The 24,026-nt window shown below is 41.1% G+C and overlaps 1 protein-coding gene across 4 annotated transcripts in view; it reads left to right on the forward strand.

Moving 5' to 3' along the window:
* MYO16 (myosin XVI) overlaps positions 1-24,026 on the forward strand; it is a 530,197-nt gene that overhangs the window by 198,918 nt on the left and 307,253 nt on the right. For all 4 annotated transcript variants that reach the window (XM_030856764.2, XM_060288080.1, XM_060288082.1 and 1 more), the window contains exons 5-6: positions 10,208-10,316; positions 16,982-17,106. In XM_030856764.2, coding sequence (XP_030712624.1) covers positions 10,208-10,316; positions 16,982-17,106 — 234 coding nt within the window. The remainder of the gene's footprint in view (positions 1-10,207; positions 10,317-16,981; positions 17,107-24,026) is intronic.

Consider the following 24,026-nt stretch of genomic DNA (forward strand, 5'->3'; position numbering starts at 1 on the left):
TTTAAAAGCCAGATAGTTTTACAAGGCTTGTTGGAAGCTCTGTAAAACTCAGCCGTTCCCTTCAGCTCTACCCTTCGAATTTTTCTTCCCAAATACAACCACCTTCAACTCTTTTAGATGGTTCCTCTGACTTTTATATGTATTTCGTGTTAAATAACTATGTTAATATTGCTACACCTTGATTTTTCATATTCAGTCTAGAAGACAGGGATTCAGCTATTGTGTGACACTCCCAGCCCCCGCTGGATACACCCATTCTGCCCATGTGCCCGTCTTCCCCTTTTCATCACAGCAAACTTCTGTCAGGTTAGTATTAGAGGTTTCTTTAGCGTTGTAAATGCCATTCACACCCCAGTCCCTTGGAATTCTACAATTACCTTTTCTTTCTTACAGGTTTTCTTTTCTTGGCGTGGTTTGTTACTTAGCATGGCAGCCATGCTACACATAAATATTTATGTGCTCCCAAAGTAATAATTACTGACCTCAGGATGTTTGCAGAGGGGGCTGTAAAATGTGTTCCAGTATAATTTCAGCTGTTGTAAAATTTTAAATGCTTGTAACACAGGTTTTTAATTTTTTATTACCATAAAAAGTTGCAGTCATTAAAATCTCAAAGCACACTTTCATCATAATTAGCGCTGAATGCATAGTTCCTTAATGAACAAATGGATTCCCCAGCGGTATCACCTCCTATGTTATCTGCCCCAAAATCTAGAATCCAAAGGAAAATGACTTGCTCCTAGTTTTCTGTCGCTGCTTAAACAATGGAAACCAGTGGGAAAGTCTCTGCTTGGGACCAGAGATGCATGAAATTTCTGCTTCGGTTCACTAAGTTTTCATGATCTCAGGCAGGTAGCAGCTCAGCAGTCCTCTGGTTGGTCTGATTCAGATAACAGGAGGGACAGGAAGGCCTGTGCCCAGACAATGAGTCCTTCCTTCTCAGCCCTGTTCACTGGTGGCTGTCAGGGCTAGTTCACTCTCTTACAGGTTTCTGCTGGTACACGCCGTACCTGACAGCATCCCTCTGACTGCTGCAGGGATTTCAACTCTGATGTCTCAGCTGAGGTTTGGGGAAAGAGATTGCGATTCAACGGCTTGGGGTAGCCAGGTTTAAGTGTTTCTTCACCAGTTCCTTTTGGTGGCTTGAATATTCAGAATAAAATAACATTCTTGTCAACTGTCTATTTCAAGAATAATAAAGAGTATACAATGAAGCAGAGTAGAGAGGGCAGGTACTACACAGAAACGTGAGCATTTGTCATTTCTGACAGCATCTGCTTGCCCTTTTGGGTGATTATCTACCATCCTTTTTCTTCATGATTTTAGGTTTCAATTTTGGGGGACTCTTTGGGTTTGCTTGTCTTTTTTTTTTTTTTTTTTGCTTCAAACAGAAAGTCACAAAAATTATAATCATCCTCATCAGTTCACTCAGTCCCATGTAATTAATTTTTTTTATCTTGATCTTTTGTTAGCACTTTTATGAATTCATCAATTTTCCATTAGAGTTCTGAAAATGCTTATTCATGCAGTTCAGCAGTATAGTCAGTTACCAGAAACCTGTACTTGTCAGAGTCTTTTCCATGAATTGCTTGAAGAGCCCGTGAGCCACAACTACTGAGCCGACAAGCCACAACTACTGAGCCTGCGCGCCACAGCTACTGAAGCCCACGCACCTAGAGCCCATGCTCCGCAACAAGAGAAGCCACTACAGTGAGAAGCCGACGCACTGCAACAAAGAGTAGCCCCCGCTTGCCGCAACTAGAGAAAGCCCGCGCGCAGCAGTGAAGACCCAACACAGCCAAAAATAAATTCAAAAAAAAAAAAAAAAAAGTAAGCGGGGTGCAAGAGAGAAATCCAACCAAACCAAACCTGCCATCTTTAATATTTCAAAGAGCTCTGGGCTGTACGGTCCTATGTCTTCGCAAGTTTTTCATTCTGTCCCATTTTCCAGATTTTAATTCTTAAACCTAGCTAAAAACTGTGCTTGCCGAGAAGGATGGGTGATCTAATGGTTGTCTTTGCAAATAATATATATAATAAGATATTCTTCCTCTTCCAATTAATTATTAGGGTAGCTACCATTTGTTGAGTGCCTGGCCCTGGGCTGGGTACCGCATGGGCTTATACTGAAGATAACTCTCCTACACATTATAGACTCAGAGTTGGCTCCACTTTGCAAACTGAAGGGCAGAACTGGGTGGTTTGCCCTTGGTCGCAAAACCAGTGAGCCGAAACCCGGCACTCAGAGCCAGCCTTCCCTGAGGCCAAGCCAGATTCCCCCCATTTCTCCCGTTTTCCACCACCTCTAACCCACACCTCCCCATCCTTTGTGTTCCTGTGTTGCAGCTCCTTGTGTTCTAACGTTCCATTTTGTAATAGTTTCACCAAACTTTTTACCTTAATTAATGCAAAATAGTGGACAATACAGACGTACAAATTTACAGACTTCTTCTGTGTAAGAAACCCCATTTAGGTTTCTTGTTTTTATCTAAATATTTCCCTTTCTTTTGAGTGTGCATTGCTTGTAGGATAGAAAGTTTTCTTATTTAATATGAGACTCCATGAATAGTTCAGCAGTGAATATTATTGCATTTCCCAAACACAGGGTATTTTTGATCAAATGAATTGGAAAAATGTGGGGACAATTTTTAACTGGTTTCTTGGAGGTGATAAGCTAAATGTACCCCCAAATTTTATAGGGTATGGATTATAGTACAACGTATTTTACAATATAGTTTGCAGTCAGATTTAAATCAAACAATTTATGTAATGTGTCAGATGCTTATATTTGCGAAAAACATAATGAAAATCAAATTAAGTTGTATTAGCCCTTTTATTATGCCTGAATATGTAACTATGCCAATAGATTGGTTTTTACAATTTTTGCTCTTTCCTCCGTAGAGTTTGTGCTAAAATATTATAAGCACTTTAAAATATTAACAAAAATAATGTCCCAATTTTTACATAGCCGAAGCACTTGAATAGATTATTTAGAAAAGGGATACAGTAGCCATGAACATGTTAAGAAATAGATTTTCCTAGAATTAAAACTGCGAATTTTAAAAAGTTACAATTATACAATATATACCTATATCACATCATCACGTTGTACATCTTAAAATTACACAGTGTTCTATGCCAATTATATCTTAATAAAGCTGGAAAAAAAGAAAATAAATTCAAATAATGGAGCTCAAATTTTAAACAAGATTTTGAGAGCTTGTATTCTTCTGTGTTTGACATTCTATATTTTATTCTATTCCAAGGGTCTGCAAACTAGGTAGGCCCCATGAGACAAATCCGGCCCACTCTCTGTTTTGATGGCCTGTAAGCTAACATTTCCATTTTTAAATGGTGGAAAATATCAAAAGAAGAAGAGGGACTTCCCTAAGAGTCCAGTGGGTAAGACCCCACGCTTCCACTGCAGGGGGCACTGGCTCGCTCCCTGGTCGGGGAACTAAGATCCCACATGCCGCGCAGTGTGGCCAAAAAATAAAATAAAATAAAGTTTATTTTAAAAAAAAGAAGAATATTTTGTGATCTTTGAAAATTATGTGAAATTCAAATTTCAGTGTCCAAAATGAAAGTTTGATAAGAATAAAAAACAAAATGAAAGTTCTAACATTTCAAATTGTCAGTGATAAAATAAAAAAATATATAAATATAAAAAAATATATAAATACATAATTTAACAGTTTTAATAATTCATTCATTTATTTACTAATAATTGTTTTCTGAGCACGTAGAGCCTTTATTAGATCCCGGAGATATAGAAATATCAAAGTATTTTCTCTCATGGAGCTTGAAACCTAGTGTGGGATATTGTCAATAAGTACGTATGTGTGTGCTTAAGACATTGGATCATAATCATCACTGTGAGAAAATTAGAACAGAGTAAGGTGATGTGAAGTGATGAAGTATTGGGGGATGGGGACCTTTAAACAGCGATTCGATGAAGAAGCTATAAAGGAACAGCCATCTCAAGATGCCCAAGGGAGAAAGCGTTCCAGGCAGCTGGACCAGCAGGTGAAGGCAGTGGGAGCCGGGCATTACGTGAGGGACAGGAAGGAGACCTGTGTAGCTGGAGGGCAGTGAGCCAGAGGCCGGTGGAAATAAGGGGTTGGAGGGACGATGGGGTCCAGACGACGTGGCACTTGGAAGATGGAGGGAGATTAGAGACACTCTCTGGTCTCACAATACAATTCCCAGTGTCCTTAAAACAAAAACTTACAGGATGCCAATAGCATGTTCTCTGTCCTAAAATAAGTGCGTGTGTGTTATATATTAGTTTGGGATAACCTTTACCTTAGCACAGGAGTACAAAAATTTCCTATTCAAAGAAGAGAAACTCCTGGGATAAACAAGAATATAAAAAAGAATGTATAACTGAGTCACTTTGCTGTACAGCAGAAGTTAACACAACATTGTAAATCAACTCTACTTCAATTAAAAAAAGAAGAGAAACTCTCTGCAACTCAAAAGCACCAAATACCCACTCACATTTTTCTATTTTCCCTATCATGTTTGATGCCAGCATTTTTATATTTAAATGGAATATTTTGTGGCAGGGTGTTTGCAGACTGTAAATATTGTATTCCTCATCAGCGATTCTCCCAAACTTTGACCTTTCCAATGCTCCAGTATTTCCAATAGTTTTAGCATCCCCTGGTGACTCTCATCTGAATTATTACTCTAATGAATGCTAAATTCTAACCTTATCATTCCTGCTACATGTACCAGTTGGTGTTCTATCACAAGGAAGAGCTTTCTTCTCCCCTGTTGTCAGGGATTCATTTTGTTACTGATATCAGTATGAACCCATGGGTTCTCAGCTGCAACTTGACAGTCTAAAAACATCACTCAACCAAGTGATCAAAGTTACCTTCATCACCACCGGGATCAAGGAACATCAGGAGTCTTCTGGCACCTTTTTTTTTTTTTTTTCCCAAGCTGCCTATGTCGTTTATTTAAAAAACAAAAACTCTTCAAAGACCACATACCACTGGATCAGACACCCTAACCTCCTGAGGTAACAATATTCATGGGAAAGCTAGGATTCAAATACAGGTTGTGGTCCAAAGTCAATATACTTTCTACTACATTCTCTTCTCACCTTTACATCATAGTTACACCACTTGCCCTGATCCTGGTGTGCAAATTTTTCCCATGGTTGTCACTCATTCCAGGACGAGGGAGAAAGCCCTCTCCATCTTCATCTTCCAGTCAGACCACCAATGTAATGTCCCTTAAATCTTACTAAGAATAAAACCTCATTTAAACTAATTTTAGGGAAGAATTGACTAACAGGAGTAAAATCCAACTTCCAGAAGCAGATTATGTATAACTTACAGTAACATAGTCTGTTAGGAACTCTTTGGAAGAAAAAGGCACTGTTCCCTTTTTGTAAAAATGTTTTAGTCTTACGTGGCAGAAACGACTTTGCAAATGTGATTAAGGATTTTGAGGTGGGAGAGAGATCTGGGTGGGCCTTAAATGAAAAGGCACCATGGGAAGAACACAATATCCCCTCTGTGGTTGCCTGCCAAAAATCTCATCGGAAGGACCTATGAGAGAAGGTCTTAAAGAAGAAGACAGAAGAACTGTTTCAAGTGGAAGAAGGCTAAAGAGAAAGGAAAAGAAAATGCCCCAGGTAACCCCTCATTCTGTCCTGAGCCACGGGGTGATAGCGATCAAGGATGTCATTGAAAAAATTAATGAAACTTGGATGTGGACTGTGCTTTATATAATGGAATTTAGTGATGCCAGACTTTCTGATTTTGATAACTCTTACGCAAAAGAATATCCTTATTTTCATGATGTACATACTAAAATATTTAGGGGTAAAGGGACATGGTGCCTGTGACTCACTTTTACAAGATTCAGGAAAAATAAGAGAAACAGAGAAAGCAAAAATAGGGGAAAAGTGTCAGTAATTGGTGAAGTTGGGTAAAGGGTTTCCTAGCGTTGCCATTATGCAGTTCTGCAAACTGGGTGGTTTCAAGCAACTTGTTGTCTCACAGTTCTGTAGGCCAGAGGTCCAAAGTCGAGGTGTTGGCAGGGTCGTGCTCCCTCTGAAACTTATGGGAAAGCATCCTTCTGTGTCTCTTTGAGCTCTTGGTGGTCTCAGGTACTCAATGGCTTGTGGCAGTGTCACTGCAATCTCTGCCTCGATCCTCACATGGCTGTCTCATCCTCTGTGTCTTGTCCCCAATAACCCTCTTTCTGTAAGGACACCTGTCATTTACTTTACTCCAGAATGACTGCATCTTAGCTATTCTCATCAACAGTGGTCCTATTTCCAAATAAGTTCACATTCACAGGTACCAGGGGTTAGGGCTTCAACATTGCTTTTTGGGGGGATGTAATTCAACCCATAACAGATATGTAGGACTTCTTTGTACTATTCTTGCAACTTGGAGTAAACTTGAAGTTATATCAAAATAAAAAGTTACTAAAATTATTTGCATATAAAAAGTGGTATTTGTGTGTATAGTGTTAGGTAGTGTTCTAATTTCATTCTTTTACATGTAGCTGTCCAGTTTTCCCAGCACCACTTATTGTAGAGGCTGTCTTTTCTCCATTGTATATTCTTGCCTCTTTTGTCATAAATTAGGTGACCATATGTGCATGGGCCTATCTCTGGGCTTTCTGTCTTGTACCATTGATCTATATTTCTGTTTTTGTGTCAGTACCATACTGTCTTGATTACTGTAGCTTTGTAGTATAATTTGAAGTCAGGGAGCCTGATTCCTCCAGTTCCATTTTTCTTTCTCAAGATTGCTGTGGCTGTTCAGGGTCTTTGGTGTTTCCATGCGAACTGTAAAATTTTTTTTCTAATTCTGTGAAAGATGCCATCGGTAGTTTGATAGGGATTATATTGTGAGAGTAGCAGCGACATATATACACAACCAAATGTAAAATAGTTAGCTAGTGGGAAGTAGGCGCATAGCACAGGGAGATCAGCTCGGTGCTTTGTGATGACCTAGAGGGGTGGGATAGGGAGGGTGGGAGGGAGGCTCAAGAGGGAGGGGATATGGGGACATATGTATGCATATGGCTGATTTACTTTGTTGTACAACAGAAACTAACACAGTATTGTGAAGCAATTACACTCCAATAAAGTTTTATATTAAAAAAGTGGTATTTGCTTATTAAAAGTCCACCAGGTACCTGTCATTAAAATTTCAGTTTTAATGTGCTGGGGAATTATTACTAAATGAAACAATTGGCAAGTTTATTCATTGACATTAAATTGCTATGTAAACTAATAAAATATTTATTTACAGGAAATGTGCATTTATTTGTTCATATGTCATCTGACATGCAGTAAATAAGAATCCTACTTGAGAAGAATGAGGCATTTGAGTTCTATTTCCAATACTCCAGGCACAGAGTGTAGGACAAATTGGAGATGGGGTGGCCTTCCAGCTTGCATAATGAGAAAGGAAATGTATTCAGGGCTCCCAGTAGGAACTGTGCAGGCCTCAACTGCAAAAGCATTTGAGGAGTTTGCTTTTGCATAATATAACATTTACTTCCCTGATGAAACCAATCACGACGTGATTTATTTTCTTGAAGCCACAACTGAAGGACGTGCCTTAGTCTTAGCTCCAGAGGGACCCATTAACAACACATTACCTTCTGAGTTAGTCAGACTAAGAGTAATAATCAGCCATGAATCTTATCAATGGGGTTTTTGTATATATATGTACAATTTCAGAATTCTGAGTCAAGAAATACAGCTTTTTCAGGGGATCATGTAGATACATGTTTTGTGGCACGTGAATCAGCTCTTCTAGGGACATCTACTAAGACCAGATAGTTGAGTGGTGGGGGTAGAGCCACTGCAGCTGGGGTGTCTCACCCATGTCCAGTGGCAAGGAAAGAAAGAAAGGGAGGGAAGGAGGGGGGGAGGGAGGGGGGAGGGGGGGAGGGGAGGGAGGGGAGGGGGAGGGGGAGGGAGGGGGAGGGAGTGGGGAGGGGAGGGAGGGGAGGGAGGGAGGGACTGATGGAAAGGGGAAAGAGGGAGAAAAAGTCTCCCACAATTGTCATCCATCTAGAAAGAGTGAAGGCAGGAAACTTAAGTATGCATAGAGTGATTTTGTAATTTCATGTACATACTCTTAAAAATGAATGTCAGAAAATTTAGTTAAAAATAATTATCACGAAAAACATAATTCTTTGCCTCAATTTTTAGTAATTAGTTTAAGTTCAACGTTTGCTTATTTTTCAGTTTGTTTCAGTCAATTGTTTTTAGGGCCTAATAGGTCCCAGGCACCCTTGGGCATGCAAAGAGGAATGAGATGTGATCTGTGATTAGGGAAGTTCCCGACCCCCCCCAGGAAGGTCTCTACAGGAAATAACACCTGGTCATTCAGCAGCACAGACCAGTGGGGGATTAATGGGTTGAAATTTCAGTGAATGAACCCAACTAAAATATTCAGCACCGCATTTCAGTTTCACACTCTCTTTGAAAGAGCCTCATTACTCCTGAAAGACTAGAAAATATTCTCCCCCAGTGCCCCCTCTCCCTGGGCATCACGTTGCTCGCCTGTTTATTTTTGCTGTTATTGATAATACGTGACTCAATTATATTCACTGTCATCTGCCGCCCAGATGTTTGATATAGATAAGATCCTCTCTGAAACGTCTATGCCTTGGCAAAAAAGAGTAACCTGATTATCTCCCACCTCTTAGTGTTGAAATCAGCAAGGATGCCCTGTAGTTCTGTGTCTTAATTGATTCTTGAACCAGTGAAGCTGGGTAAATATGCAAAACGTTATTGTCCTGACTGGAGACGAAAGGAAAGGAATCATCAGCAAAGTCTACTTAAGACTGTTGCCTCAAGTAACTTCTTTTCAAACTCTGAATAACTGAAACGAAATGAAACGCACTAGGAAGATAATCTGAAATCTTTAGGACCTTGTAATGACGTTTGCCTTAGGTAAGGGAAATCTGAAATATCTAACTTGACCTGTTCAAATAAAGAAGTATCTTCATGTGGTTCTAGAAAATATAATGTGGTTCACTCTGGATGGTAAGGTGAGCGGTACAACTTACGTGGAGGGAATATGCTACCACTTCGACCTTTTTAATTTTCTTTTTACTATATTACAGCAGTCTTTTGGAAAACCTGTGCAGACTTGCTAAGGCATAGGAAAGCAGTATATAGATACACACACACACACACACACACGCACACACACACACACACGGCAAAACCCCACATTTTAATATATAAAGCTATTAATGTGATGTTCCTTTTTATGTAAAGTTATGAATTTGGATATTATATGAACCATATTAACTGTATCCACATTGCAATACAGACTCCTATTCAGGAAGAAGATAGGGTGAAACTTTCATTTGTTTGGCCTGAGTTTAGTGACAGGTTATTGGGAGGAGGCATACGGGAAATCTTGCCTGATAAATTTTATGGAGCTCATTAAAGAATGTAGAGCAAGGGTGACAATTGATGTGACTACATTTTTAAGAATGAAAGCGCGTCTATCATTGTATTTAGGCTGGGATGCGCCAAGAGTCAAGCGGTGGGCTCAGAGGTGCTTGAGGGAGAGCCCTTTGAAGCTAAAAGGTGTGTGATAGTCGTATGTAATATGTTCCATCCATTAATGTCTACAGATTATGCTTTTTGTTGGAAAACAGTTTTTGGAAAGAGGAAGACCAACCAGAAGCCATTAGCTCAGCCTTTATTAAAACGACTCGTGTGAGAACAGCTCTCAAATGAGTTTCTGTGGAGAGCAAGGAGCTTGAAGATTTAACAGGATAGTTTGGGGAAGACCAAAGTTCATACAGGAGTTCTCCGTTCAGACTCTGAAGGCAGGGCCACTTCTGTTGCGTTAGGACAACCAGGCATGTCTAGGGCAGCCAGCATAGAGGCGTGCCCAGTTTAGCAGCCAGGGATTGGGTACTCTGGGTTTGGCAAGGGGTGTAGGGAGGAGTGTACTGGCGGCTAGGGTCTTGCCTGTCAAGGGTCAGTTGAACCTTTTTGGACCATGAGAGTTTCTCACAAAGTATGTAATATAATTTGTCTTAAAAAATAATTCCAATTTGCTATGTGATCCTGCCGGCTGTATCTAATGTAAACTTTTCTGGGTCTGTTTCCTCAATAAGACAGAAATGAAAGTTTGGATCTGCCTTCTATGTTAACGGTATATATAATGTTAAATTTGTTCGGTTTCACTTACAGGCTGGAGCTAATGTCCTTCTCCAGGACGTCAATGGAAATATCCCACTGGACTATGCCACGGAAGGGACAGAATCGAGCTCCATCCTGTTGACCTACCTGGATGAAAATGGTAGGCAGATGCTTTGGAAAAACCATAGAAAGATAGAAGAAGAGGTAGGGCAGTAGAATTTAAGTGTATATATTTTAGGTGTGCTTACATGATTTCAGACGGACGTCGTTTCCCTCGATTGTGTGAAATGAGGTCTTGTTCTGTGCAGCGTTTCATAGTTGGTTTAGTCAATGCAGTTTTGCAAGCTGGCAGAAATCTGGAGACCAACCGTGCAGGGACATTTTAACAGGCATCCAAAGTCCATAATTAGCCGGACTGGGTTTGTAATTATAATCTGTTCTCCACTGGGAGGGGAAGGGAAGGGAAGCAGCACAACTGAATTTTAAGTTAATGAGCGTAAGGTCATGTGAAGTGTATTCTCTTAGGAGCATCCTGCCTCCGAAGAATCCCACTCAGGTGAGTGAGGACCAAAGTCAAGGGCAGTTTGCACAGCATCCCAACATCCACTCCTGGGGACACATGAAAACTCAACCCTTGTCAGAAGAGAGCCCCACGGTCATGGTGCCGGCTGAAACTATGAGGCTGGGCCCCCAAATGTGTTCGCTGACAAAGAACGTTTAATTGCACAGCCTGAGGGTATAATTTCACGAGTGAGTTCAGCCTTGGCGAAGTGTGAGGCGTTTGGAATCCTGAGCCCCATATGGCGTTAAACTAAGGGAGTATGCCCCGTCGTTTATTTTTCTTTCTTTCAGCTCTTCAGGTGTAAAGAACACCAAAGAAATTCCAGTTCCTTCAAGTATGATCTTTTGTCAGAGAAAAAGGTCAACCTATTTAAGAGGCACGTCGTGCCTGAGACCCTGTCCTTCTTGCCTCTAAGAAAAGCCTGCACGTCTGCCTCTTTGCTCTCTGTGCTCTGTACCTGCTCCAGATCACTTGTCTCCAAAGGTTTATTCTCAGGAGGGCTTAGAACAATAATAATTAGTGCTTAGCAGCCATGGGTTCTTAAAAAAAACTTGTCTCATTAATTCTGAAAGCAAGGTAAGCGATGTCATCTTCACTGGAGAAACTGTGAGCTGTGCCGTGGTTCTGAGGGTCACCAAGTCGTGGCCCCGGGTGACAGGCCGTGGGGTAGAGTCACTCCCTGGTACCCACTCCTACAGGAGGGACGTAGTGCTTTCTCGCATCTCGTCAGCTGTGACTTGTTGTTCCACTGCTGGGAAGGTTATCATTTGGATCTTTGCAAAACTTAACTTGGAGTGCGCGATTCTGAATCTGAGTGAGGAACGCGGCTGTCTTATTTATCTGTGCCAGTTCTGTGGGATCGTTTCCTGTTCTCATTGTTCTGAATTTGTAATAGCTACAGTCATGTATCTTTCCCTTTGGAAACTAAAATTAAGTATCTTTCTTTGCAAAAGAATGAACTTCTTCACCTTTCCAACTCATGGGAGCATTTTGTTTGCTAAGAACGCTGAGTGTTTGCAAGAGCAGTGTTACTATTCCATATAAAGAAAAATAAGTGTATTCCTTTAAGAGGCTGATTTAAAAATGATTAGGGAGGGCTTCCCTGGTGGCGCGGTGGTTGAGAGTCCGCCTGCCGATGCAGGGGACACGGGTTCGTGCCCCGGTCCGGGAAGATCCCACATGCCGCGGACCGGCTGGGCCCGTGAGCCATGGCCGCTAAGCCTGCGTGTCCGGAGCCTGTGCTCCACAACGGGAGAGACCACAACAGTAAGAGGCCCGCGTACAGCAAAAAAAAAAAAAAAAAAAAGAAAAAAATGGTTAAGGAAAAATTGAGAAGGAGATACTGACTCTGAATGGTTAGGAGAAAATCTGTCACGACGATGGCTGTCACAATCCGTTTGTGAGATACATGTTTGCCAGAACAAATGCACTTTAATATCTCTTACATTTTTAATTCTGTTTTCCATTTGTCCCTGCTGTTGCACTGGCCTCTGCCTTTCATCTCTCTGCACCTCCTTCACCCCATTCACAGTCTGGTTCCATTTCTGCCCACATCCTTCCTCCTTATCTGGATCAGCTGCCGTAGTTCCAGTAAATACTGTCTAATTCAATTTATTCTCTGCATCCTCCCCCGCCCCGTTGGTGCACTTTTAGAGTTATCGGTTGTGACAGCATGGGCTGATACTGTTAGAAATTTCTAACGTTCCAAGATGGGATTTTCATTACTTGGTGCACTGCGTTCTTCTAACTGGGCGGGGGAAAACCTTGAATTCTCACTCTGCATCGTTCAGCTTCAGATCGGAGTACTTATCACACTGTCACACGAGGACACATGTGGGAGAAGACAGGCCAGGTAGCGAGCACGCCGATTACATGGAAAATCGCTGGTCACAGGTTCTAACTGTACTGTCACCGCCGGCATACGCTGTACCCCTGGTCGCGGCAATTAACCTCAGCTCACTGCCTGAGCTTCCTGGGCCGGAAAACAAGACAGCAAGGAGTTCTGATCAAGCATCTGATGCAGATGAGATCTCCGGTGCACGACAAGCCAGCTGGCGTTCAAGGAAAGCCACTGATTATTAAATGAGCCAGCAGAGAAAGGGGAGAGCTGCGGGGAGAGCTCAAGGTGTCCAGGAAAGATGCTCACCACGGAAAACAACATATAGGTCTATGTTTCCAAGTCCCTGAAGAGTAAAACAAGCCCTTTTTACTTTGCCCTTCATATAGCATCACCCGTGGCCCTTTCTCCTGTCTTTCAAATCCATCCTTTGAGAAAAAGGGCTCATAATTCTTCTGAGTTCCTAATTTCCTCTCCTGAGCCCACTGAAGTTCTGCTTCCTCCCCTACCGATCTGGACACGTCCCTACGGTGATTGCCTCTGCCCTCGGCTGTCTATCCAGCTGTCACTTTTCTGCTCTCCTGCATCATCTCCCTGTGACGTTCAGTGACCTTGATCACACTCTCCTATGAAAAGGCTCACCTGCTCTGATCTTCCCATAGCTTTTCTCCCTTCTTTTAGTTTCCTTTGGAGGCACCACTTACGTAGTTGGTTGTTCGCAAGGCTTTGTCTTTGAGCATCTTCTCTCTACACACTGTCCCTGGTCATCTTCCCCTCTTCCTAGTGTCCTCAGCAGCTACCTGACCCCAGGGTTACTCTTGCAGCTTAGATATCTTTCAAGACCTTCTGCATTGCACCTGCAATTTCATTACGTGTCTTGTGTCTTTGACTTGTATGTCAGACGAGTTGAAATAACGTGTCCAGTGTGGACCTTCATGTTGTGCTTTCACACTCTCTCTGTATTCTCTTTACCTTTACACCCAGAAATCTGAGTATCTGAACATCACTTTTCTTCTCCTGAATCCCTCACGTCGAATTGTCACCAAATCTTACAGATTCTTTCCTTGACATCTTTCTAAGAAGTCCACATATCTCACCAGCCACGCTATTACTGCCCTAGTTAAAACCCCAGTCTTTCTATTTTGGAAGAGCCTTGGAAAATGGTCTTCTTAACTCCAGACTTAGCCCTCCCTCTGCATTTTTCAGAGACTCCCAGATTCATCAGTCTGCAAATGACCTTGAAGGTTTCTCCTGCTTAACAAAGTTCTTTCAAAATGCTGTTCCGTCACCAACCCCTTCAGAATCATCCCATTATTGGGGTGACAGTGATCCCGATTTGCCTGGGACAGTCCCACATTAAGCCTGTGGTCAGAGTTGGGGAACAGGATTCGGTAGAGGTTACAACACCATTTTGGCTTAAACTGGTTTATTTCTCTTTTGCTAGAACAACTTTCATCATTAGCCTGCTTAACTTTTTTGCTTCCCGTCAAGTCTTGGATCTCCTCGGAAGCTTCCCATAGTGACAAAAATTGAGATTAGATGCAATTCTCGGAGCTTAGGGAACCCCAGGGTACAACCATGGGGTGGGTCATGTCATAGCATAGTGATAAAATTATCTGTGATAGCGGCACAGAATACCCCGGATACAGGATGGATAATGGAGAAAAGGAAACGCTGAATTGTTACAAAACAATATTACCTTGAGAGGGTCAGTTAAGGAAGGTTAAGATAAGGTTCAGATTGACTTGAGATGTTAATGTACATTTATTGATATAATCAAATGTAATCAGGTAGCAGTAATTAGTATCACATGTAATAACTTGTGCATTTCAGGTAAATGATTGGTTTCTTATGTCCGAAATTAAACAAAAAATTACTAAATTCCTTTCAAAATAGTAAATCTAAGCAGGGCATGTATTAATTTTTTCAAGAAACAGTATGAAAATAAAACTGAACTTCTTTTCAGAAAGAGAGGATTGGCCCGTTATCCACTACAAAATAATAGATTTCTTATGGGCTGTAGTCATCTTGTTTGGCTTTTTTCCAGAAGCATCTTAAGAAATTTGACCAAGAAGTGAGGGAATTTCCATTCTATTGTCTTACCAAAAATAGATCTGTGGGTTTTTTTTCCCCGAACATGTCGGAAAAAATCTAAAACTCACATCTTAATCGGTATCATATTTGATTCAAAATAAAGTTTTAAAATAATGGGGTACAATGTCATAATATTCCCCTCATATCTTCACAACAGTCACCAGAAATAGATTGTTTCCACCTAATATGTTGTAATGTGCATGAGTCTGAAATGAGTGACAGCTAATCTCTTTTAATTTGTGTCTTTCATCTTTGAGCCCTATTCTTTTTTTATCACTCAATTTTAATTACATGTTTAAATAATTCTCTAAAAGATGCATACCACTTCAGTAAACACGCAATATTATAAAAGTTAAAATAATATGGCCTTAGAGTAGGGCAGCCATTAGGTTTTTCTGCTACTTCAGCATATGCAAAATTGAACACTGACATCTGAGAAACAGTGTTTTCCAGATATGACTCACGTGTCAAATTCCATAATCCTAAAAATAGGAATAGAGTGCCAGTTTCAGCTGGTTGTTTAGAAACCTCCAATGTGCCAATTAGGGAGATCTGTTAGTCCTTCTGCAATGGCTTCTGATGATGAGGAAGCTGAGATGTGGCTTTGGTGTTTCTCATTCATGTTTCACCTAAAATGGGTTTGCTTTGAACTGAGTGTTTGAAACAAGCTACACTATTCAAATACTGCATTTGGCTTTATTTTGTTTGGTTTTTCCCTGCCTCCTTATTGTAAAGAAAAACACTCCTGAATGTGTGGCAGGTGATCCATGTACCAGAAGGCTGACTGATAATGAAATGACAGGTCCCTTTCATTGAGTGCTTCCTGCAAGCTAAATCCTGTTTTATATGCTGTACGTGTTTTGACTCATTCTCACGACAACTGGTGAAATAAACTGTCAGCCCCTTTTGCAGATGAGGAAACTGAGGCAGAGGATAAGTTACCTGCCCCCACTGGCACAAATAGTAAGTGCAAGACACAGGCTGGGAGAACAAGGGATGCAGGGAGGCAGGCGTGGTGCGCTCTAGGGGGACATGACAGCCGATGGGCACCATGCTGCGCTGTGCCACGCAGACAGGTCTTGTAAACGCTGCCCATAGCTTTGTTCCTTTGGGATATGTATTATTATCTGAGTGACGGAGGATACAGACAGTCAGGCTAAGTCACTTTCCAAGAGTCACCCTGGGGAGGTCGGCCACAGACCAGGCACAGCCAGGAGGATCACTGCAGCCTTTTTGCTCTAGCCCACTGCTCTCTCTCCATGTTTGTGGCAAGGACTCAATCAGATAAGAGAGAGAAATTGCTCAGAAGTGTGGCTGGCTCATAGCAGACACTTGCTGAGGGACAGGTGTCATCTCCTCAGCAGCAGCAGAATCATCTCCATCAGCATCATTGATCTCACTATGACGTTATTATTACTTTCACTTGGAATGAGGTGGATTATTTCCCCTTAGTAAACACCTATTATGTCCAGGAGCCAACGTTAGGAACAGGGGATGCAGAAATGCAGAGATATACGCTACCATGGAGATTACACCACCATGAAAGCTCAGGATGAAATATATACTGGATAGAGGTATAAGCAGGTGAGCTGAACTGAGTCTTCTCTGCATAAACCACCCACCTCATTGAAGCCGGGCTATCAGTCTTCACTCAATTTTAGTTTATTTCTCCTTATTAACATTAAGAGTCATGAAACCATCATTTGGAACGTCCTTTAAAAAATAATTTGAAGGAAAGTTGCAAAAATAGTACAGAGAGGTCCCAGATACCCTTCATGCAGATTCCCCTAGCATTACAAATGTACACAGCCGTGCTGTATTCATCCACACTAAGAAGTTAACATTGGTACAATATTATTAAGTAAACTACAGGCTTTATTCAGAATTTTCCAGTTTTCCCGCTAAATCCTTTTTCTATTCCAGGACACTGCATTGCTTTTAGGAGCAGCTGTTTTAATGAGGAAAATCATAGGGAACAGAAAGTATGTCTTTACAACTCATTTCAATTCAATGCAGGTACTTTACCATACTTTGGGCAGTCTATGCTGATGATTTATACTAAAACAGAAATCCACTGAAAGCCTGCCATGGGTAAGGCATCCTATCACATTTTGGGATATAATAAGAGGAAAATTATTCAAGACTCTAGCTGGAAATAAGATTGCATGCCAAGAGAAACAATTACAGATGCTTTGAGTGAGAGTTCAAATTGGAAGAGGAGCTTCAAAGAGGAAGGAACACGTTGAAAAATATAAGATAAAATTAAATTTTTACCCCCTGCAGCTGAGGAGCAGTGTACATTCTGTTTGAAAAAGGCTCTTTCCCCCCCTAGGAGTGGATCTGACATCACTGCGGCAGATGAAGCTTCAGAGACCAATGAGTATGCTAACAGACGTCAAACACTTCTTGTCATGTGGAGGAAATGTTAATGAGAAAAATAATGATGGCGTAACACTGGTAAGTTCCACGCTTCACTAGGAGACACTGCTTAAGTTGAGAACGTACGTTGATTTCTAAAACATAGAATTATACACAATTAACTTCTAAATAATGTTTTTTATTTTTCTGATTTAAAAGTAATACATATTTATTGCAGAAATTTTGCAAAGAGGAAAATGCAAATCACTTATACCATCACCCAACGTTTATCTGTTGATATATTCTCTTTAAGCCTTCCTTGTATGCATGTTTTTCCTACAAATTTAGAGTAATTTTTATCCATTATTTTGTCAATGTGATTTTTGAGATGGAACTTACAGGAGAATGTTTTCATTTTAATTTTAAGCAAAAGAAACTGAATTACTCTGATGAATGAATTTCTAAATTCAAGCAAACTCCTGTCATTCCTTTTCTTTTTTTTGCTATCAGGCACAGCTGCAGAAAATTAAACACACAGCAATTAAATTGGGATTAATTTTAATGTAAACACAATGTCTAATCACCAAAATAAGAACGTTTGGTCCTATTGACCCATAAAAATTACCTGGGCTGGGCATGCTGGGGTTAAAATGAATGATTGTGGAAATACATAAATGTATTAAGTTTCAGGAAAGTAAATTAGGGCAGCAGAAGGGATTATGAGCTCTGAAGCATGGGGTGCATAGAATTTGGTTGGAACCAATTTTAGAAAGTGGTCCAGTTTCTACAACATGGGGAAAATATGGTGTGAGGTTGAGCACGGTAGATGAGGAAAGCAACGTAACCAAATGGATATGAATTGTGTGACACCTGACAGCTTTATAGACTTATTAAGTGCAAAGTAAGTGCCTTGAGACTTCTTGATAGAATCATCTTCCTAGATACTGATGTTGGCCTTTGGGATGTAAATTTCAGAAGACTATCAAAAATGTAACTCTAAGCTGTAGGAAAAGAAAACAGAGCATGTTTAGAGTTTATTGAAAAATAACACATTCAAATGGAAAAACATTCCAACTAGTTTATTGAGGAACTATTTACTGACCGTGACCTGTGAACAAAACCACAGAAGTCCTCTTGTCATGGGCTCACATTTCATTGGGGGAAGACAGGTAATATACAACATAAATGAGCTAAATATATAGCATATTACTAATAATAAATGCAAATGAGAAATAGTAAAACAAGACAGGGCATGCTGGGTATACAGTTGACATTTTGCGTAGGTAGACAGGTAAGTTCTCACTCTCGAGAAGTGTTCCGAGTGATGGCCTGAAAGAAGTCTGCACACACTGTAGGTGTGAAGGAGGAGCATTCCAGGCTAAATGGTGTAAGTGCAAAGGCCCTGAGGCAGAGCCAGGTATGGTGTGATTGATAAACAGCGCGGAGGCTAGTGTGGGTGAGCAGGGAAAACAGGAGGAGAGGGGTAACCAGGACCAGATCACACAGCATCTTGTGGGCCTGTGCGAGGACTGTGGCAGTTACGCTGTGTGAGATGAGAATAGATTGAAGAGCTCTGAAGAGAGGATCCTACTCCTGTTCTAAAAGAATCCCTCATTCTGACTGCTGTGATAAGGATGGACTGTCAAAGGACGAGGGTGAAGCTGAGAGTTCAGTTAGAAGGCTTTTGCTTTAATCTAACAAGCAATAATGCAACTCAGACCAAGATGGTAGATGCTGGAGTGACGAGAAGGGGCTCATTTCAGTCTACATTGAAAGAAGGTCCATTGGGATTTCCTGACCGGAATGTGATGAGAGAGGATGGAAAGACTTGAGAATGACTACGGTATTTCTAGTTTGAACAACTGGAATGATGGAGTTGACACCGAATGAGATAGAGAAGGCTCAGAACCGGGCTCAGAGCAGGGAGGATCAGGGTGGATTCTGGAAATGTGAAGTTAAAAGTGCCTCTTGGCCGACCTCATGGAGGTGCCGAGTCTGTGGTTGGATACTGGAGTCTGGAATTTGGGCGATGCCTGGACTGGACAAGCAGTTTGGGGACCTTTAGCACGTACGTACTGTTGAGGCCCTTGACCCTGCATGAAGTCACTGATTTGATACAGAAGGAAAGAGGATTGGGGACTGAGCCATGGAGCGCAGGAAAAGAGGAAGATCCAGAAATGAGATGCGAAGAGGAACTCCCAAGATGGGAGGAAAACCGAGAGTATATGAGATGTCCCGGGAGCCCAGTAAAGAAAGCGTGAGGAGGAGGGATGATTAACTATCAAGGTAACACTGCTGAGAGGTCAAGGAGACGGAGGTGGAGACTCAGCTGCCAGACTTGGTAACTTGGGCGTCCTCGGTCTTCTCATCGGGACGGCTTTGGTGGAACAGTGAGGTCAAAATCCAGACGAGAGTGGGCTATTTAATTAACAGCTCATTTAAGGCAGGAACTACGTTAATTAACATATCTAACGCGTAGTAAAAACCCAGTGGAGTCTGTGTTTCTTTGTTTGGCAGAAGATATTACAACTTCATGTTGTTGTTTTTGGAAATCACAGCTAAATAAAAACAGCACATGGGCTTCAATCCCCGCTCAATAAAAGGACCTGCATACCTCAGAAGATAAGCTATTAAAAGAATCAATACACAGCAATAAATTGCTATCATTTTCAACCATCTGCAATTTTGACATTCCTGGTCACTTTTTTTATTGAACAGAGAACACAAGTGTGGCATATCATTATTCTGTAATAACTAAATCTTGTTTTGTTATTGAGGTTGTGACGCTTTGTACGAAGAAAGTCACAGTGAACTGGAAGTCCTTCCCTGAGGATCACAGCACTTGGCAAATAGCAGATTCTTTGATTCTTTTGTCTGAGTTGGTTGGTCGATTATGTTAATAGCTGCCACTCCTGGAGCTGTCTTTCTGTAAAGGGCATGTGGATGGTGTGTTCCTGACTGTTGTTGCTGATCATGATAAGAAGACAGTCTTGGCCGCAGACGGATTTCCACATCCTGAGTTGGAATGTCAGTTGTGGTTCAAAATCAGGCACAGTGCCCCACGCTGTTACGCTGTATGTGCAAAAGAGGTGAAACTGTTAACAGAATACTCAAGGAGGATCAACTCCTAGTAAGATGGTTTTTATGTTGCTTTTTCTTCCTTTTTTAGGAACATGCAATAAAAAAACCAAATATAAGGTAGCTCTTTTTATTTATTTATTTATTTTTTATTTTTATTTTTTTTTGGTACGCGGGCCTCTCACTGTTGTGGTCTCTCCCGCTGTGGAGCACAGGCTCCGGACGCACAGGCTCAGCGGCCATGGCTCACGGGCCCAGCCGCTCCGCGGCATGTGGGATCTTCCCGGACCGGGGCACGAACCCGCGTCCCCTGCATCGGCAGGCGGACTCTCAACCACTGCGCCACCAGGGAAGCCCGGTAGCTCTTTTTAAAAATTTTTATTAAAAAAATTTTTTAGTATATTTGATTTACAATGTTGTATTAGTTTCAGGTGTACAGCCCAGTGATTCAGTTATCCATATATATATTATTTTTCAGATTCTTTTCTGCTCTAGGTTATTGCAAGATATTGAGTATACTTCCCTGGGCTACACGGGAGAACTTTGTTGTTTGTTTTATATAGAGTAGTGTGTATATGTTAATCCCAAACTCCTAATTTATCCCTCCCACCACCAAGATAGCTCTTTTAAAAAGATCTCTTAGTTTATGTTAATATTCTTCTTAAAAGAAAACAAAAGCTTCAGAAAAGGATAGAGTTCCCCCCAAAAAAGCCACGTTACAGAGCATATGAAAAGGAGTTCCTGAGTTCAGGTTCATAAATACTCTTTGAAAGCACTGATAACTAGTATATATGTTATCAAGAAGCTGGTTCTTTCCTGTCTTGTCACAGAATTTGATATATCACATCTGGCCTTGAGCCATATTTACTTGGTTTGTTGGAAAATAATTATCCATGAAGTGCAAAATATCAAGCAATTTTATTTTCGTTTCCTATTTTTAAATTTCGGTAGCACTGTTTCATCCTTACTTCTGGAAGAAGACTTAGCCAGTGTCATCAGTTTTCTGGTCACATCTAGGGAATAAAGCTTTTGTGGTTACTTTCTGTCACCGTACATAGCCTCGATTTAGAGATTAGAGTGTCTGGACATATATAATAATGAAAACTTCCAACTTGCATGAAGTCAGGCCTCACTGATTTTTTTATTAGGATGATTTTAAAATCTTCTGTTGTGATGAAGTGGAATGTCTCAGAGTTAGGTGTTTGGCTTTTGTTCTGAGATGACCTAGGATTAAATGTGCCAGCCGCCCTGGACGTCACTGGTAGCTCCTGCTGTGGCTAGCTTTGCTGCTAAGCAAGTCAAGAGGGTTTTCCTTTAAGTCTTTGCCTCATAAGCAGCTGAGGAGATGACCGGGTGAGAGTGGGGCTATGTTCTAAATGGTGGAACTGGAGTTTTGCTACATGGAAACGAATCTGTTCCTAAAGGGGTTGATCCTGTGAGCTTCGCATCATTAGTATGCAAGGTGGCAATAAGCCACGCTTCACACACACAGCCATGCCAACCTCGCTGGTGTGCCAGGGGAAACAAGCAAGTGTGTAAATTGTGCACGTGTTCTAGAGACGCACATTATAATACCGAATTGGTATGTGAGGCAGGGGAGGTTTGCAGGAAGAACATTTGCATGTTTAAACAAATAAATTGTGGAGTGAATGCAACGTTTGTTAGGAGCATTCACACTGCAGCGTTATCCTTGTAGCCCGGCCAACTTGGATGTCCACTCGCCTTTGCTGTTTCAAAATGTGAGTGCTGGACATGCAGAGGAACGTGGCTTCAGCCCACGGTGGCCCTGCTTCCCTGGGTCAGTTACCTCAGTGATCTAATCCACAACTTCTCCAGCTGCAAAATTGGGAGGGTGACTGTCCCATCGGTTGTTCTGAAGAGAAGAAATAATGTAGAACTTTTATGCGGGACGTTTGTGAAACCACTTTAACGTCCTGTTCTGTGTTGTAACTGGGTAGGTGATTTCCAGCTTGCGATAACTTTCCATGAGGACTGTGCTTCCAAAAAGCTGTTGCTAATTCTCTACGGGAACAACCACTGCCTCTGTGGTTCTCATAGCAGGAGAGGGGTATTCTAAGATGTCATGTGATCAACACTTACACATTCTGGCACCGATACCGTCCAGCCATGGTCAGGACAAGGCAGGACTATAAATTCCATTTCAGAAAATAGACACTTTTTTTCTTTTTTGCGGTACGCGGGCCTCTCACTGCTGTGTCCTCTCCCGTTGCGGAGCACAGGCTCCGGATGCGCAGGCTCAGTGGCCATGGCTCACGGGCCCAGCCACTCCGTGGCAAGTGGGATCTTCCTGGACCGGGGCACGAACCCATGTCCCCCGCATCGGCAGGCGGACTCTCAACCACTGCGCCACCAGGGAAGCCCAGAAAATAGACACTTTAAAAAATTTTTAACTTGAAGTCGAACTTCCATGATGAGAAATGGTACCCACCCATAGGTCTAGTGACTTAAGGATACAGAACTTGATTGCCAGTAGAATCAAAGTAATGGCTCTAAACTTCTGATATGTTACTAGGATGATTTTTAAATATTCTGTTATCTCTTGTGATGAAGTGGAGTGACTCAAAGTTGGTGCCTTTTTTTTAGATTCCACACATATGCCATATGATAAATGATACAAATGAACTTAAATACAAAACAGAAATAGACCCATAGACATAGAAAACAAACTTAATTACCAAAAGGAGAAAGAGGGGGAGGGGTAAATTAGGAGTTTTGGATTAACATATACACACCGCTCTATATAAAATAGACAAACAACAAGGACCTACTGTATAGCACAGGGAACTATGTTCAGTATTTTATAATAACCTATAAGGGAAAAGGATCTGAAAATATATACATATATATATATATAAATAATAAAACTGAATCACTTCTGTATACCTGAAACTAACATGACATTGTAAATCAACCATACTTAAAAAAAAAGTTAGGTGTTTTGCTTTTATTCTGAGATAACTGAGGATTAAATGTGCCTGCTGCCCTAGATGTCACTGGTAGCCCCTGCTTTGTATTGCTTTGCTGCTAAGTTAGCCAAGATGGTTTTCCTTTTAGTCTTTACCTCGTGAGTAGCTCAGGGGATGACTTGGGTGAGAGTTGGGCTAAGTTCTGAATGGTGGAACCGGAGTTTTGCCACATGGAAAACAAATCTACTCACGAAGGGGTTGATCCTACGAACTTCGCATCTTAGTATGAGGCGCTAACCAACCAGTGGACCCATTCTTCATGCAGGCTTATGCTACAAGTGAACATCTGAAATCCAGATGTTAGTGCATATAGCAGGGTAACTTGCCAGTCACTGACTGATTATTCAAATAATATGAAATAAATTTAGAAGCAGGAGAAAGATGAGTTCTTTAGGAAAATACGTAAAATCATATTTCTCTAAAATAGCTGTGGATACATCATTCTAGGGATGGTTTGCTGGAATGTCAACGAGATGAATTCTGTGTGTAACCAAGTGTGACAATCTCTTAATGTTTATACCTCAAGTTAGATTGAATTATTTGTTGTTCTAATGTAGTTGAAAGTACATACAAAACATAAATATATAAACGTCACTGTAGATTGAAGAGCATAATTAAGTCCAAAGGTAGAAAAGCAAACTTTTTTCTGAATTTTATCAAAATTAATGTTGAATAAGCCCTTTTGACTTTATTGTAATCTTGTCTTTGTAATAAAAATGGCAAGGAGTCGAGCTACAAGATTCCATGCTACAAAACCTAGAAGTTGTTTTTACTACTTTTAAATTAGTTCTTCTTTTTCCTTTCCTTATAGATTCCTCTTCTTAATTATTATGATTACAAATTGCACCATGTAGTTACTTAATAACCTAGTTTCAATTGAGGATGATGATAATTTACTTACAAATAAAACCTGTTGCCAAGAAACAGGAATTCCCCCATAGGAAAATTTGAAAA

Source organism: Globicephala melas, chromosome 18 (genome assembly GCF_963455315.2).
Source record: "Globicephala melas chromosome 18, mGloMel1.2, whole genome shotgun sequence".
NCBI lineage: Eukaryota > Metazoa > Chordata > Mammalia > Artiodactyla > Delphinidae > Globicephala > Globicephala melas.